The 17,233-nt window shown below is 51.4% G+C and overlaps 1 protein-coding gene across 2 annotated transcripts in view; it reads right to left on the reverse strand.

Moving 5' to 3' along the window:
* XYLT1 (xylosyltransferase 1) overlaps positions 1 to 17,233 on the reverse strand; it is a 340,445-nt gene that overhangs the window by 108,122 nt on the left and 215,090 nt on the right. For both annotated transcript variants that reach the window (XM_074322544.2, XM_074322543.2), the window contains exon 3: positions 3,196 to 3,703. In XM_074322544.2, coding sequence (XP_074178645.2) covers positions 3,196 to 3,703 — 508 coding nt within the window. The remainder of the gene's footprint in view (positions 1 to 3,195; positions 3,704 to 17,233) is intronic.

The raw sequence follows: 17,233 nt of genomic DNA on the forward strand, positions 1-17,233 counted from the left end.
GGTAGGTGCGTCCCCTGTGGCCAGGGCTTCTGGGGGAGGTGTAGTCTGGGAAGGCTTCCCTGAGGAGGTGGCATTTAGGCCGAGACAGGGAAGCACAGGGCAACAGTGGAGGGGGCTAGGAAGAGCATGAGAGAACGCCCGAGGCACATGGGGCCACATCTGAAGAACAGACAGAAAAAGGTGCAGCTGGGCAACGAAAGTCGAAAGTCGCTGTCCAGGAGGCCGGCCTTCCACGGCTCTCAATGCCCACCCCCCGCCCTATTACCCCCATCATCATCACTACTGCCAACAGCCAAACAAGTCCGCTTTGCTCTACCCCCCTCTGCTCTAAGCATTTTATAGACATGATCGTATTTCAGCCACAGTCCTACGAAAATAGGGGACAGGGATTTGTGTCCACTTTACAGATGAGGAAGCTGAGGCACTGGGGGGTTAGGGTCCCATAACCGGTAAAGGTAGAACCAGGATTCGAAATCCAGTGCCTGGGGATCTTTGGATGGAAAACTTCTTTTTCCAGCGCAGGCCACCCTTGGCCTTCCAGCTGACATGGTTTCATGTCCATGAAACAGGGGGCGGTCCAGCTGGAGTGAGTGGGGGCTCTCAGGTGACTCCGGAGTGCAAGGAAGGGACAGGAGGCCCAGGCCATTGTGGGGGGTGAGGGATGGGGCAGAGCTGCCCAGGTGGGATTAGAAATAAGCCCCTCTGAGGTCAGCTGGGGGGCGGGTACCCAACCACTGCCTCTCACTCCTAGTGGCTGTTAGTGGATGGGCCACAGCTGCCTCCTTCCCTTGTGAAAACATGTCACCATTCCATCGGTTTTCTCCAGGAGGCGGAGAGCGAAACAGACAAGTCACAGAGGCAAGGAACACCTCCACAGGAAGCAAACCATCTCCAGGGGTTCTAGACTCTTCCTGTTCCCTGAGTGGTGCTGGGGCCAGGGGACAGGAGGCGTCTGGATGGGAGGAGCAGGAACCCTTTACAAGAGTCAACATTTAAGATCTTTTCCTTTCCTCTGAATTTGTCAGACTTCAAGCCGGGAGCAATTGTTTCCTTAACTATATTCAACTTCTGGCATCATATTGGCTGAAGTTTGGGTGATGGGGACGCTGAGCTCGGCAAAATGACAAACAGTGCAAACACCTGAGTGTGTGTTCATGGAAATATGTAAATTTACGCACACATTCAAGTTCCCTCCCCTTCCCGATTCCGTTTCCTCATTTAGCAGGAAATAAAAGGACCACTGGGCTGGAGCTCAAATCCCTCCTAAGCAGAGGGAAATCCGGGTGTCATGGTTTCCAGAAAGGGAACACAATCTCCGTATGGGGTGTAATTACATCTTAGCTTTCTGCAGAAGAATAGTTTATGGCTTAAATGCTATTAATTGCAAGCCGTTTTGTTCCACAGGACGTTGTTCATTGATAACTACCCAATTAGGGTTATTTTGCAATTAGTCTATTCACAGTAAATTTAATGCAAAAGGGGGAGGCTGTGGTGCAGCAAATTAAAGCGTCACCGGGGCTGGGGGTGCAATGGCTGTTTAATGCCAATCTTATTAACCAGCTCAGAGGTCCCGGGAGGCTGTGCCACCGTGGCCGATGCAGTGAAGGCCAACGCATGCCAGGAAACCACGCTGGAGATGTCTTCGTAGGACCAGGAGGAGCGAGGGAACTCCTGGCCTGCCTCGCAGCAACTGCCCTCCGCTGCCCTTTAACGCCCTCCCTTCCCCCTGCAACACCTGACGACAGAGAGATACGCTCTCCAGCCTGCAGTGCCTGCCCGAGGCCTGGCAGTCTGAGCTGACGGGAGGCTTCTGAACAACAATGCAGAGACCTGGGTTCCCACCAGCTCTGCCATCTACTAGCCGCGCTCCTCTGGCCAAGCACCGAACCTCTTCGAGCCTCAGTTTTCTCATCAACAAACTGGGTTGATAACAGACCTACCTCTTAGGGCTGGTGGGAGGAATCAAGGGGACAAGGGCACAAACAGTGTCATATACACCAGCACAGTCGTCCCCCCTTATCAGCGGAGGACACGTTCCAAGACCCCCCCCCAGTGGATGCCTGAAACTGGATAGTAGCGAACCGTGTATAGACGATGCTTTTTCCTACACATACGTACATTCCTGTGATGAAGGTAAATTAGGCCCAGTAACAGACTAACAACAAGAACTAGTAATAAAACTGAACGCTTATAAGGGTATATTGTAATAAGTCACGTGAATGTGACAGAAGTGAGTAAGGGTGCCTTGGACGCAGCCATCTGAGAACGCTGACAGCTACTAAGTGACAAATGGCTGGGGGGCACGTACCGACCACACGGACACGCTGCACAAAGGGCCGAGTCACGTCCCAGGTGGGACAGAGCGGGACGGCGGCAGATTTCACCAGGCTACTCTGCACGGCATGCAACTTAAAACTTATGAACCGGTTATTTCTGGAATTTTCCACTGAATATTTTCGGACCGCAGCTGACTGAGGACTGAGGGCCCCCAGCTGCCCACCCTGCCGCCCGGCTCTTGAGTCTCTGACCTGCCGTCTCAATCCTGAGGCAGATACAGCACCTGTTAGGGTCGGATCTCTCACTGCCTCGCAGCAAGAGAGCTGACCTATCGCTGGTCACAGCATATAGAAGAGTGTCCAGCACAGCGCAGGAAGGGGGCGGGGGTCAGGAAATGGGGAAGAAAGAAAATAAGGAAGGAAGGAAGGAAGGAAGGAAGGAAGGAAGGAAGGAAGGAAGGAAGAGAGGATTTTTAGATGAAGGAAAACGGGGAGGCCGTTTCTCAGAGGCTCCAAAGTCAATGCACCCAATTAGAACCCTTTTGGACCACATTCAATCACAACACTATTCACGTCCGTTCCAATCCTGATATTCTGCTGAGACACAAAACAAGCCCCACAACCATTTCCGCGCCTCCTGCAACTCCCTGTGAGCCATGATTTCATTGTATTTCACCCTCTGCCATAAAGGCAATTGGTTAAAGCTGTAATAAAAGGCAATTTGATTTCGTAAACCTTTTTTCACACAAGACTTCAGGTTTCAGGGAGCACCGACAAATCGAATCTCGTGTCCTAATTTGTGGTTTGACAAACAGGGCGGTCATTTTCAGCAGGTCTGAGAACGGGGGCAGAAGGGGACTGGGGAGGAGGGAGGATTGGAGAGGAGCTTTCGCTCCCGGCCTGGGGGACTGGCACTTACCTTCCAGGGGACAAAACCGTGTCACCCTCTCGGGCATCAGGAGCCCCAGCTTGTGGCGGCAATAGGTCTCCCCGATCTGCTGCCGGCAGTGCTTGGATTTGGAGCGGGACAAGGCGGAGATGGCCTCCTTGCCTGAGATGTCGCACTTGGGGGGCTGGTCGTACTTGATCTCAGGGGAGCCGCCCCCGTTTTTCCTGGCGTGAGGCTGTCTGGGGGCTTCCTTCCCACGGCTACTGTTCACTGGGGCTCTGTCGCCAGGCGGCTGTACCTCGTTGGCGCCTTTGCCTGGGGACCGAGCTCCCTGTCCCCTCTCCTGCTCCAGTTTCCTTTTCAAGAGCTCCTTCTGCCTGCTCGGGGGTTTCTTCGCCAGCTCAGGCTGGTGTTTCTGCTTTTGAGTCCTGGGGGCGAAGTTGCTGTTGTCCACAGTCTCGAAATCTTTGGGGACCGAGTTTTCATTGTTACTGTCCGTCCGCACTTTCTCCTTCGGCCGGTGAGAGAAGTAGCCATCCTGGAGAAGACGGGAAGCAAACATGGGAGAGCAACGTTACTGGGCGAGCACGTTACGTAGGTCAGCCCCCCGAGATCAGGGCACAGAGGTGAGCGAGCCTGGGCCCCGGTTTCTGGCCCTGCCTTTGCTACGAGCTCAACGTCTCTCTGCACCTTGGTTCCCCATCAGGAAACATGAGATGCTCCAACGAGAAACTCAGGGGCCGCTCAGGAGCCAGCTTTAGGCTCCCCGGCACTTGCCACTGGCCATACCTCCCTTTCAAGTTAAGTCTCCTTGACTGTCTCTGCCCCTGGATTACGGACAGTTTGTTCCAGCTTCCTGCTCAAGTTCAGCAGAGCGCGGGCGCTGTGATGGTTTATTTAAGGGCTGGCAATGCCATAAAGACGTCATAAGGGGAGGAAATGTGGGTAGGATGTTATACACATCCTACTGCCTTTAGGACGTGGCACAGATCTGTAAGAGAAATCGGACCGGGCCGCTGTCAGCTCTGAAGGAGAGACGTCACTGGGTACATAAACCTGAAAGAGGAGCCACTGTCCCAAAGCTGGCCCTGGAGGGGACGCCCTCCGAAACCACAGAGAACGCTAATTGTCTGATAAATCGACCCCCACTGCTAGAGAAACACATGGGTCCTGAGTAGAAATTCTGAGGGGACACTCCCCTGTCAGTTTTCCTAAATGTGCCGACTAAGGGCTCCCGCGGGAGAGAATGGCGAGGTACCAATTGAGCAGCCAGGGCTGCTGCTGGGGACAGGGTGACACTCAGCGTGGCTCCTCCTCTAGGCGGGCACACACCCCTGGGGGCCAAATCCCACCTGCCCCTTGTTTTGTAAATAAAGTTTTATTGAAACATGACTATGCCCATTCTTTTAGGTACTATCTACGGCTGCTTTCATGCTACCATAGCAGAGGCGAGCAGCTGCGATAGAGCCTGCCTGGCCTGCAAAGCCGACAATATTTCTATCTGGTCCCTTAAGAAAAAGTGTGCAGACCCCAGCTGTCCGGGAGACACCCCTCCCCTGAGCCTGGTGCCGCTGGCGGGTGTCCCCGGCGCACCCGTTCTGTTCGGCGGCCCCCTTCTTGTCTTTGCCCCGTCTCCCCTGGCATCAGGCACCAGTTTCCCCTGTTCAGAGGAGGAGGCCCTACGAAAATGAGAGCCGACACTAAGACCCCCCGTGGCTACTCTGTAAGCGGAATATTGCTGTTATTCTCATGTTACAGGCGAGGGAACTGAGCATCCGTTAATAGTGATTTGCCCAAGGTACCCCAGCTACATAGTTGGTGGAGAAGCTGGGGTTCCAAGCAGACGAACCACAGACCTCACGCCCGGGCCAGTTCTCGGCCCACTTCCAAGAAGCTGCAGAGACCTTCACACCCCATCTCTGTGCCCCCTTAAACACTGCAGCCTGGCTTTGTACCACGGGATCTGGCTCCCTTTTCATCCACTCCCACCCAACTCCCGTGTTTCCCCGAAATCAGACCTAGCCGGACCATCAGCTCTAATGCGTGTTTTGGAGCAAAAATTAATACAAGACCTGGTCTTATTTTATATTTATCTGGTATTATATTATATTAATTACATTATATTATATTATAAAGATCCAGTCTTATATTATATTAAAATAAGACCCGGTCTTATATTAATTTTTGCTCCAAAAGACGCATTAGAGCTGATGGTCCGGCTGGGTTTTACTTTTGGGGAAACATGGTAAATGGATCAGGGAAAGACCTGTCACCTGCAAATGGCCACCTTCAGGCTGGCTGGTAACCCCCTGGCTGGCAGGGCGATAATGAGAGGGACAGGGCAGTAAGTAGGAGCCTAGATGCACCAAAAGCTCGGGGCCGCAGGGGCTGGCGGGCAATGGGGTAGGAAGAAGGAAATAAAGCGACGCCGAGAAGGGAGAGCTGAGTCCGTACTGGGTCACAGAGCGGCTGCTGGTCACACACAGGGGCTGATATTCTATCCCGGCGGGTGACGGAGACCTTCCAGTTCTGACACCTGGTTCTGATCTTTCTTACCTCCCCGTACAGACCTGCCAGAAATCCCCAGGCCTCCGTCCTTGCACCCCACTGATACTGCTCTTCTCCCTCCTCTCTGTCCAGAGGCTCTTCAGGAATCCTAAGCAGCCTCTCAGGTGCATGTTCTGAGCACCTGCCGTGAGCCCGGCCCCATGTACTCAGTGATTCACTGGTATTACTTATTGGTACTGACAATTACCCCCTAAGGACGTAGGCACCTCACTTGCCATTTAACAGAAAGAGCAGCCAAGGTGCTGTTACGAGATTCCTGAGCATGGATCAGGGTCCAGGCACCGGCCAAGCCCTTCTCGGGGACATCTCATCTGCGCCTCAGAAATAACTTCCAAGGCAGCTACGGCCACTCTCCCGTCTCACAAGTGGGAAAGGAGCTTGGAGGTGTTCGGTACCTTGCCCAACGTCACAGGGGAGGCACTGAATGTACACGGGTCTGACTCTCACACTTGCTGTGGTACACTAACGCTTCCGTTCGGCAGAGAGGTAAACCAAGGAGCATTCAGCTCCCCCTTCAATATGGGGGGAGTGAGAGGGGTCTCTCCCTGTTTGCTCGTATTAGCCTAGGTTGGGATGGAGCTGACGGAGGGATGGTATTCAATAAAGTGCTCGACAAATACTATAGTTCTCTTCCTTTTAGGCACGTGATAGGATTGTATAATACTTCCCATCCCCTGCAAGTGACTGGAGCCACATTTGGCCACAACCCTCTTGTCCCCAGAGCATCGAGCCACACCCCTGCAGGGGGGTTGGGGGGGTCCTGCAACCCTGCGTGAGGCCGGTGTGGAGCAGAGACTCTACCAACGATCCACAGGCAGAAGTAAATGTCTGTCATTTTCCACCACTGAGATTCGGGGATGTTTGTTACTGCAACATGGTCTAGCTCATTCTGATTAATACAGGAGCCAGTCTGACCTGCTTTCTTCCTTCCAGTTGTCCTCAGGTACAAGAACCAATGTGGTTTTTTTTCCGCCTCTCACAGTAAGAAAATCAGTTTGATGACTCCCACTGTCTAAGAAAATGAATTTAAATTCTGTCCCTAAGCCCGTTCTCTAGAAGTTAACGAGGAGGCAGAGAGAAAGCAGAAGAGCCTCTGCCCTTTACAGCCATCTGCATCCTCTCTCATCAGACACATCCTAAGTATTATTCTTGGGCTGTTCTCTTTCCTCATTAACTGAGGATTGCAATTTGGCCCCATGAGCAGAAAACCTCCATAAACTACTGATTTCAAAGCTCATGCTCGCTAGCTAGCACTTCCTGGCAGAACCTTAGCAAAACCAGACACAAGTAACTCTGCCATCAGAGGAGCTAATCTGACCATCAGAGAACGGCCGAGTCCTCTGGTTAATTTGTGACATCAGGACCAGGCGTCACTGTCGGTTCTAACCCGACTCCTGATTTATGCACGTTGTCTACGCAGAGGCCCCCCCACAGTGGGGACGACTGGCTCGGTGGGGCCCAGTGGCCTTCCGCCTGGCCCCAGACGTGACACGCAGCTGCCTCAGGAAATCACAAGATTCGCGTGTAAGAGAGAAGGGACATGTCATGCGGGAGACCCTGCTCGCTGCGCCATTTGTCGTGCGGGAGACCCGGCGGGGTCTCTGCTCCCACTCCCCATACAAGAACGCAGGACATGGTGAGGCCAAAAAGGAACACCCACGGAGCCATAGGTAGGGGAGTCATACCACTATATTCTCGCTGGCGGCACTATACTCTCACTGGAGGCTGGATCCACACTGTCCTCAAACCGCCATCCACGCTTGCCAGCCCAGCCACCATCTTCTTGCTAGCCCCCATTTTCTCTCTCTTCTCCTTCTCCTAGCGTAGCCACAGCAGTTATATTGTGGCCAATGGCTCACTGGTTACAGCTGACGGCCAACTAGCCACAGCTGATGGCCATGCAATCACAGTTGGCCATTTACTACCTGAGCCAGCACCTGTCTATGTGAGGCCGAGAGCCTGGAAACTGCTTTCTGGGGCTCTGCCCCCACAGGACATATTTGGTCTTCTGGAAGGAAGAGCTCCCAGACATGAGACCGCTTCCAGAAAACTCAGAGAGAGGCACAGTCGGGGGGAATTAGATGTGGTTCAGAGGCCTGAGAATTCCTGTCACACCGAGTCAATGCTGTGTTCTGCAACAGCCCATGAGTTTTCCCTCCTTTTTAAAAAAATTTTCCTTTAAAATGTTAAATGAAGGCAGACACAAGATCTGCCTCCGACACATGGGGAAGTGCACGGTACACTATTGCTCTCCACGGGCGTGGTATCTGGAACACATCTGTCTTGTATAATGGTGGCTTTATGACCAACAAGACCCCATCCCCCCGGCCCCCGGCCCCTGGAAGCGACCGGTCTCCTCTCTGCTTCTATGGACCTGCCTATTTTATTCCTCATCTAAGTGGGACCCTGCAGTTATGTGTCCTTCTGTGACTGGCTTAGTCCATCTAGCGTCATGTCCTCCAGCTTCGTCCATGTTGTCGCAAGTGGCTGGGCCTCCGTCCTTCCTAAGGCTGTCATACCCCTTTGGGGGCTAGAGCACCTCGTCTTTATCCATTCCTCCCCTGACGGGCATGAGATAGCACCTCGCTTTCCCCCTAACTCTTCCCCTAACTGCCAAGAGACAAACAGGTGTCAGCTCTTCTCTCCTTTCCCTGGGGACCCACACCCAGCTTCCCGTCCCTAGGAAAAGCAGCCGTGGGGGTTTCACGGCGAAGGCATACAGAGCCATGGTCACGTCCTCAGCACCCACGGGCCCTCCTGTGCCCTCAATCCTCTCCTAAAGAACCAAGCAGGCAGCGCTGGTCCTGATTAAGGGAGGGAGACAAAGACACAGGGAGGTAAAATCATTTGGCTGAGGTCACGCTGCTAGAAATAAAGGGACTCAAACGCTCCGTGCCTCAGTTTCCTCATCTGGAAAATGGGGATGACGGTACTTACCTCCTGGGTATTCTGGTGAGAATGAATGTGCGTACAACTTCCTGAACGTGCCCACAACCCAAAGCAGGAGGGAGAACAAGCAGCAAACCCGGATTAGGTTCACTAGCAATTAACATCGGGCCTCCACCATCTCGGCCTGATGGTCTCTGCCTGGAGGACAGATTGTTTATAATTTCTTCATTATGATTGACAGCTGTGTCCCCTTTACTCTTAACCAATCCAACACGCTCACCTTGGGCTGTTTATGCAAATGCAACCCTTTGACTTATTTTAATGTACTTATTACAATGATTGCATTCAAATGTTTGCATGAGAGCTTGAAAACTCTAATTGCTCTGCTGCTGCCTTTCCTCTAAGCTGCTGCTAGAATCCATTTTTATTCTGAAGAAATAATTAAATGCAATAACGTCCTCCATTCCCATTCAACCTTGGGCACGTTTAGAGCCAATTTCAATCAGGTAGAAATATGCTAACCACAATATGGCTCTGAGAGGCAGGTTACGTGAGCCAGGCTTCTGCTGCCTGAGACGCACCTGGGTCCGCTGGCCCTGCCCTGGTTCTCTTCACACCCAGACCTCAGGATGAAGCTGGACTCACTCCATCAAATGACTCTGGGCCCCATGGCCTTGTGTTGAATGGGTGGAGGTGGGTGTCATGCCGGGCGACCTGCAGGGTCTCTGGTCCCGCTCCCCACATAACGCAGGATATGGTGAGGCCAAAAAGGAACACCCACGGAGCCATAGGTAGGGGAGTCATACCACTATATTCTCTCTGGCGGCGCTATACTCTCACTGGAGGCTGGATCCACACTGTCCGCAAACCGCCATCCACACTTGCCAGCCCAGCCGCCATCTCCTTGCTAGCCCCATTCTTTCTCTCTTCTCTCTCTGCTAGCGTAGCCACAGCAGTTATATTAGTGGCCAATGGCTCACTGGTTACAGCTGACGGCCAACTAGCCACAGCTGATGGCCATGCAATCACAGTTGATGGCCATTTACTACCTGAGCCAGCACCTGTCTATGTGAGGCCTAGAGCCTGGAAACTACTTTCTGGGGCTCTGTCCCCACAGTGGGTCACTGCGTTTCCTAAACTATCTGCTCATTGATAGGCCTTTACTCTTCTTTTTGTGTCAAAAGGACACTGGACAGAGACGGACAAGACCTGGGTCCTCGTCTTGCTTGAGCGACAGTCCAGTTTTCTCCTCTGTAACGTGGTAAGTCCTGAGTGCGTGTTGCTAAACAGTCTCTGAATCAGCCATTATTCGATATGATCGACGAATAAAGAGCTGTCCTTTCAGCTCACTGTGAAATAACACGAGGGACCGGAAGCCGAGGCACAGACGGACACTCCTAAAAGCATCAGGTCTTCTCCTCGCCTCTTCCTTTGACCTGATCTGCAACAGCTTTTGGATTGGGACACAATTGTTTCATCACCCTGTGCCTCAGTTTCCTCATCCGTCACCGAGTCTGAGGCTGGCGATGAGAAAATGTCTGACGCCCAGAACAGTGTGTGACACACACAAGGTGTGTAAGCATCAGGCACCTATTAGAATGTACACGCACCGCGCGTCAACGTCCCAAGCTCTGTCCCAAGCCCTCTGCATGTACTAATTCATTTAATCCTCCTGGGGACCCTAGGAAGGAGATGCGATGTTATTCTCCCCATTTTTCAGATGGGAGCGCTGAGGTTCGGGGATGGGAAGTGTCTACATCGAGATCTAGGAGGCGGAGGAGGCAGGATCTGAACCCAGTGGCCAGGGACAGAGCTCTCAGCACCTATTAGGAACAGGGATGGTGCCAAAAGGACACCCTGGCCAGCTGCGCTGCTCAGACGTGAGGTCACCGGTCCCACCACCTGCTCCTCACAACCAGTTTACGATGTCCTTTGTGCCACGTGGACACACAACCGGATGAGTCACCATTTGCTCTGGAACTCGGTGTCCAAGGCTTCCTTCCAATCCCCAAGGTGACCAAGGCCACTGGGAAGGACATGGGAGGACAAACCCGTACCTGCTTCCCACAGGACCTCAGCGCCTGGCAGACGATTAGCCGAGGAGCAGTGTGAGTGGCGGGGCCCAGTTAGGGCGGGCCACTGCCCAGGCTGCCAATGCCAATAAACCTGAAGAGGCCCCTGGTCCAGCTCATTAGCATGCACCGCACGGGGCTGGGCTGCCCACTTAGAAACCTGGGCCACGCTGGGCACGGCAGGCCCTGCTTTGAGAGAACCCTCAATAATAAGCCCAGTGCGGTTTAGCAAATTTATTTCTGTTAGCGCAAAGCATGGGGTGTGGAGGGAGGAAGCTGGATGGACGGAGCTGGCTTGGAAGCCAACCTCCGCCGCTTCACCTTGAGACAGACGCTCTCCGTCCCAGAGCCTCAATTTTCTCATTTATGAAAAAAGGGGGTAAGAAGATGTACGCTGCAAAGGTGAGGCAGCGATGAAACCACGTGGCACACATATTTAATTGTAGCTAACAGAAGAGCAGTTCACAATGATGCTTGGTACTCAATGGATATTGTTTTTGGCTGGCGCCTGACCACTGGGTGAGTAGACCTAAATCTTTTAGAAAGGCAGGGTGGTGAGGTGTGGTGCGTTCAAATCTGGCCTCTGCCACTTGGCTACTGGTGTGGCCCTGGACACAGCAGCTGACTTTGTGAGCCTCAGTTTACCTCTCTGTAAGATGGGCATAATAACTCGTACCTCCGTGATGGGGCTTTTATGCGAGTTACAAGTTACTACATGTAAAGCTTTGAGCATAAAGCCTAGACCATAATAGAGAACTTGCTGCCAGAGAATTCATGCGTGCAATGATGAGCCAATGTGGTGGTTCTCAAAGTGTGGTCTGTGAGCTCCTGGGGGACGCTGGGACCCTTTCGGGGACCCTCCAGGTCAAACTATTTGCATCACACTATGAAGACGTTAGTTCCTTTTTTTCACTCAATCCCTGACAAGCATACAGTGGAGTTTTCCAGAGGCTACAGGACGAGCAAAATCGCAACAGATTGAAAGCAGAAGCGAATGTGATACTCCAGCTGTCTTCTATTAAGCCAGATATTACAAGGATTTGCAAAAATGTAAAACAATGCCTCTCCGTTCACTACATTTGTTTTTGTTGTAAAAAAAAATTCAGCTTTTTCATAAAATCTTTACTTACATAGACATGTAATGAAACACTGTTATTTTAAGTAAATTACTAACCATTTTAAGAATGCCTTAGTTTAAATTTCAATAAATAGAAATAAGTGATAGGTATAACCTACATAAACAAAAACTCTCTGCGATAATGTCTGAAAGTATAAGGGGACCCCTGAGGCCAAGTACATTGGAGAATGGCTGACATAATACATATTCGTAATCCTAAATATCTACTCATTAATGAAAAAAAATGGTTTAGGACCTTTTGAAGTTGGGTGTTTCGCTATATGCCAAGCCTGTGGATTTATATTTCACTCGCACACACAATAAATACACAGAAGATATTAGAATCTAGGTCAAGTGGAACTGGGGTGCTAAGAAATCCTTTTATAGCGAGAGAGAGGCAACAGGAACCATCCTCAGGAGGGAGGACAACCAGCTGGAAAGATCTGCCCCTTGACCAAACTCTGAGCCCCTTCTCAACCAGGCCTCAACCTCGGCCTCTAACGACAAACAAACGGTCACATGGTTCTGACAGCTCAGGGCCACATCCCTGGGATGCCTCCAGGCCCCCGTGAAATGCCTGCCTGAGGAAACACAAGGCTGCCAGAAGCAGTAGGTTGTTTCAGCCAAGCCCTAAGACAGGCCCTGGGTCCCAGCCTCTGTGGGAGGGGAGACGGCTACCCTGGAGGCACGCCAGTTTGCAAACCCAGGTGGGTTTCACACGGACCAACCTGCCCTTCCTGCTTTTTGGCATTCTCCCCTTCCCTTGTCATTCGCTCATGGCTCCCTTTAAAAAGCCTGGTCACCTCTGGATACACTGCAGCGGAGTTTAGTTCATGCTGGACTCTTCCCTATTGCAACAGCGTTTTACTACTTAAAATCTGTCTTACAGCCTTGTTTATCTCTGACACTGCCCAAGGCCACATAGCCTGGAACTGAACCCCAAAATGCTGAGTTCTTGGGGCCTCACTACAGAGCCCAAGGGAAACGTGCTCAGAGCCCAGCACAGGCCTTGACCCACAGGCTCCTTCTAGCCCCACCAGGCGGATGTGACAGTGACAGTTACAATGACCGACCCAGTCTGGCTTCCATAATAAAGCCTCCTGGATACTCTAAAACAGGGTTTCTCCACTATGACCCTCCTGACACTTTGGACCGCTGACACCTTACTGTGGACGCCGTCCTGTGCATTGTAGGCTGTTTAGCTGCACCTGTGACCGTCACCCATCAGACGGAACACCCCCGTGACGACCAAAAAGGTCTCCAGACATTGCCAAATGTCCCCCGGGGTCACAAATCACCCCTGACTGAGACCCATGGCTCTAGGAGTAAGTGCTCGGGGGGCCACTGCTGGCAGACTCGGCTGGTCACACCCCGTTCCCATCCGGAAGGAGCAGTCCCTGGGCACCAGCCAGAGGTCAGGAGAGCTGAGCTGAGGGAAGGAGATGGCCAGAGAAAGGGGCCCAGTTAGCCCAAGGAGGGTGTCCACTGGGGAGGAAAGAAGGGGTCTGGAGGTGGCCAGGGAGGAGCAGTAACTGCATGAGGAAAATGGCAGGAGGCTTAGGGCCCCGGCTGAAAAAGCGGTGGCCCTGAGGATGGGTGGGGCATTCATTCAGGCACTGGACAGCCCAAGCTGACGGCACGTCACTGCATTTAACCCAGAGGTCACACTGCGGGCCCAATGGCTCCATCAAACGCGGAGATGTTTGGTTTGCTCTGTAGAGTGTTTCCATTTCCTTAGGTTTTAATCTCCGGCATTTCAAAATCTGGAGATTTCATCTAAAAAAAATCTGTATTCTCTGCCCTCTCTTGATACATCAGGGGACCTGACAACACTGGGCTCGGATTCCTACGTGTGACAATCGTGTGGGGCTGAGCAGTGGCCCAGTGGTATCGGGAAGGGGCATTTGCTCTCCAGGTCACCACAGCTCCCTTCCAGCCTGGCCCATGTCCCCTCAGCCACCTGCACGCCGGGAGCCTGAGAATTGTGACCACCTGAAACTAAGGACCCAGGGTCTTCAGGGAACTCGATTTTCTGAGCCTTGTCTCAATGATCTCAGAACCCTTGACACATCCTGTGATGCCAGGGCGTTGATGGAAGAGGGACAGCAGATCCCTAGCAGTGCATACGGGAGCATGCCTTGCTGAACAGCTCAGGTTTAATGATGGTGGCCAGGAACCCAGCTGAAATTTACATATGACACAGAGAACTTCTGAGTGATTTCAACGGAATCGGAGTTTCCAGGAGAGTCACTACCGTTTAATGCATGGGGAGATTTCACATCATTCAGCGTTTTTACCACAATTTCAGAAAATGACATCCTCGATGGCTATACGAGCTGCAGGTGTTAAGTCACCAATAAACACACCTGTGATCCACCTGCATTTGTAACCACTGAATGCCCCCTGAGCTTTTCATGTGACTTCCAGCCCTGGCTACGCAAGGCAAGGTGGGTTGCATCCCCTTGGCGTTTCTTAGAAATGCAGGGTCTCGGCTCCCACCCCCAGGTCAGAATCTGCATTTTAATTCAACGCCCAGGTAATTCTATTCACCCACACAGTAAGGTCTGAGAAGCTCTGGTCTGGGGTTGCTTGATCATTTACAGAACGCGATATACATTACTTTTATTACAGATTAGTTTTCTATATTCCTTAGATTATGATTAGGGCAGTATCTTGACCTGTTTTAGGGTTGTGAGTGTGAGTAGGTGACAGTAAGTATGGATTTCATTTCAGGATAAAAGGGAGATTTTTAAAGACGTGCGCGTTAAGGGGCTGGCTCTGACAGGGTGGAGAAGGGCTGGTGGATTCACTCCAGAAGCTTTAATTGGGTGTCTACTCCCCGCCAGGCAGGGCAGGGGCAAAAGACAGGAAGTGAATTCAGACACGCTTCCTGCCGTTGGGAGGTGTGGATGCTGGAGAGGGAAGTGGGTTATGTGTACACAATTCATCTCTGTGCAGGACCAGAAGTGAAAAGGCGGGTGGAGACGGCCGTGTGCCAGGGGTTTCGTCAGGAAGTGGAAGCCAGTTGGGGGTCAGGGAAAGCAGCTTTCTCGCCTGATGTTGAAAAGAAAGTATGTTCATGAAGCAAACAAAGGAGTCAAGTGCAGGAGGGGCCAAGCAGAACTTTAGCTGTAACTTATTGCTGACAACTATCGTAACTAACACTTATCGAACATTTATTGTAAGAATTGTGCCCAACGCTGGACACAAATCCTCTTTAAAAAGACCACAACAATGTGTTAACCAATGGGGGGGGGAATCCTTTCATAAATGTTTATGTGTATCAAACCTTCACATTGTACACTTCAAATATCTTACAGTTTTATTTGTCAATTATACCTCAATAAAGCTGGGGGGAAAAATCCCGGAACACTTTTGGGTAGATGCTATTAGTATCCACACTTTCCAGGTGAAACTATGGAGGCACAGAGAGGTTAAGTAACATGCTCCAAATCACATAGCATGGTTATAAAACAGACACGTTACTCCCATGGGTGTTAAAAACTAGCCTTGTGCTATTAATCAATAAATCAGCTAACAACAAGTGCTGGCAAGGATCTGGGAAAAAGGAAACCCTCGTGCACTGTTGACGGATTGCAAATTGCTACAGCCACTAAGGAAAACAGTATGGAGGTATCTCAAAAAATTAAAACTAGAACTACCATATGACCCAGCAATTCCACTTCTGGGTATTTACCCAGAGAAATCCAAAACATTAATTTGAAAAGATACAGGCACCCCTATGTTCATTGCAGCATCATTTACAACAGCCAAGATATGGCAGCAACTTAAATGTCCATCAATAGACGACTGGATAAAGAAGAGGTGGTCCGTATATACAACGGACTATTACTCAGCCATAAAAATCTTACCATTCTCGACAACATAGATGGACTTAGAGGGCATTATGCGGAGTGAAATAAGCCAAAGACAAATGCCACATGATCTCACTTATATGTGGGATCTAAAAACCAAAATAAATGAACAAACAAAACAGAAACACACTCATGGATACAGAGGAAAAAAAACTGATGGTTGCCAGATGGGCGGGGGGTTGGGGAGTTGGGCGAAAAAGGGGAAGGGATTAAGACGTACACATTGCCAGTTGTAAAAACAGTCACGGGGATGCAAAGCAGAGCATGTTGGATACAGTCAGTAATACGGTAATAACTCTGGATGGCGTCAGATGGGTGCTCGACTTATTGGACGGGTCCCTTCGTAAGGTACAGAAACGTCTAATCACTATGTTGTGTACCTGATATCAACATAATATTGTATGTCAACAGTAACTGAAAAAACAACAAAAACAACTAGCCTTTGTGGAGTGCCCCAAGTATTTCCAAAAAGACCCCTAGGGGGCGACACCACCTCCACTGAAGACCCTGGAGGAAAGGGATCACGGAGGGCGGCTGACGTCTTTTAGGAGGAGACGGTCAGCCCGTAGAAGGTTCCTTAAACCACTTGGGTCCTGGAGTCAAGTCCTCTCGCTTCACTTCCTCTGTCTCTGTGACGAGACGAACCCCAGCTCTGTACCCTCCAAACCCCAACATGCTCTTTGGCGGCGTTGGCTTTTCCTACACACCTTCTTGGTTTCTCTTGCCTCAACTCCCTGGAAGCTGTCCTCATTCTGGCCGTCACCTTCTTAACATGTTCCCATCCTGTCCTCTGGGAAAGAGGCACTTAAGGAGACAAACGGGCCTCCTGTTGATGAAAGACACCCAGCTTTCAAACGCATGTTTTGCATCTGCTGGGTGCCCCTCCCCGGCGCTCCCCCCCCCCCCCACACACACCCTGCCACAAGTGGGTAACGAATGACACACTTGTAAGCTCATTACTGCAGAGTCTCTAAAGGAATGTAAATGCTCACGGAGCCAGCGATATAAATAAGGAAAGACGCCTGTAAATAAATAAATAAATACATATACACACACGCGCGCACACACACAGAGTTAATTTATATTATCTGAAAGCCTGAGCATGGAAAAGGCAGCTAATATTGCCATCTATGTGACTTCAGAACTCAGCCGCCCAGCAGCTGCCAATAAATTATTTTTAGTATGCAGAGGTACAAATGAATATGCTGCAGTCGCCCCCTAAATCTCCCTTATGGGCTTATGTTTGCCTTGCCCCCCGCCCCCCACCACCAGGGACTGGGGCTTCCAAGAAAGTTTCAGTTGGCCCAGGGCCCAAAGACGGCTCCTGTGTCGCAGGCCGGCTGCCTGCAAATGGTGGGTGCCCCACTGGCACTTCCTGTTTACATGCGAGCTTGGCATGCCCTGGAGAATGGCCACTGCCACCGGAGGGCCACAGCATTAAGGGGACAGCAATGCCCAGGCCCAAGGTGATGAAAAGCGATGTCTGCATCCTGACTGAGGGCTGCCGCCCCCTGTGTATGGGACGGGAGGTGCTGCCCTTGGCCACA

Source organism: Rhinolophus sinicus, chromosome 10 (genome assembly GCF_057876585.1).
Source record: "Rhinolophus sinicus isolate RSI-liver-muscle chromosome 10, RSI-T2T, whole genome shotgun sequence".
Taxonomy (NCBI): Eukaryota; Metazoa; Chordata; class Mammalia; order Chiroptera; family Rhinolophidae; genus Rhinolophus; species Rhinolophus sinicus.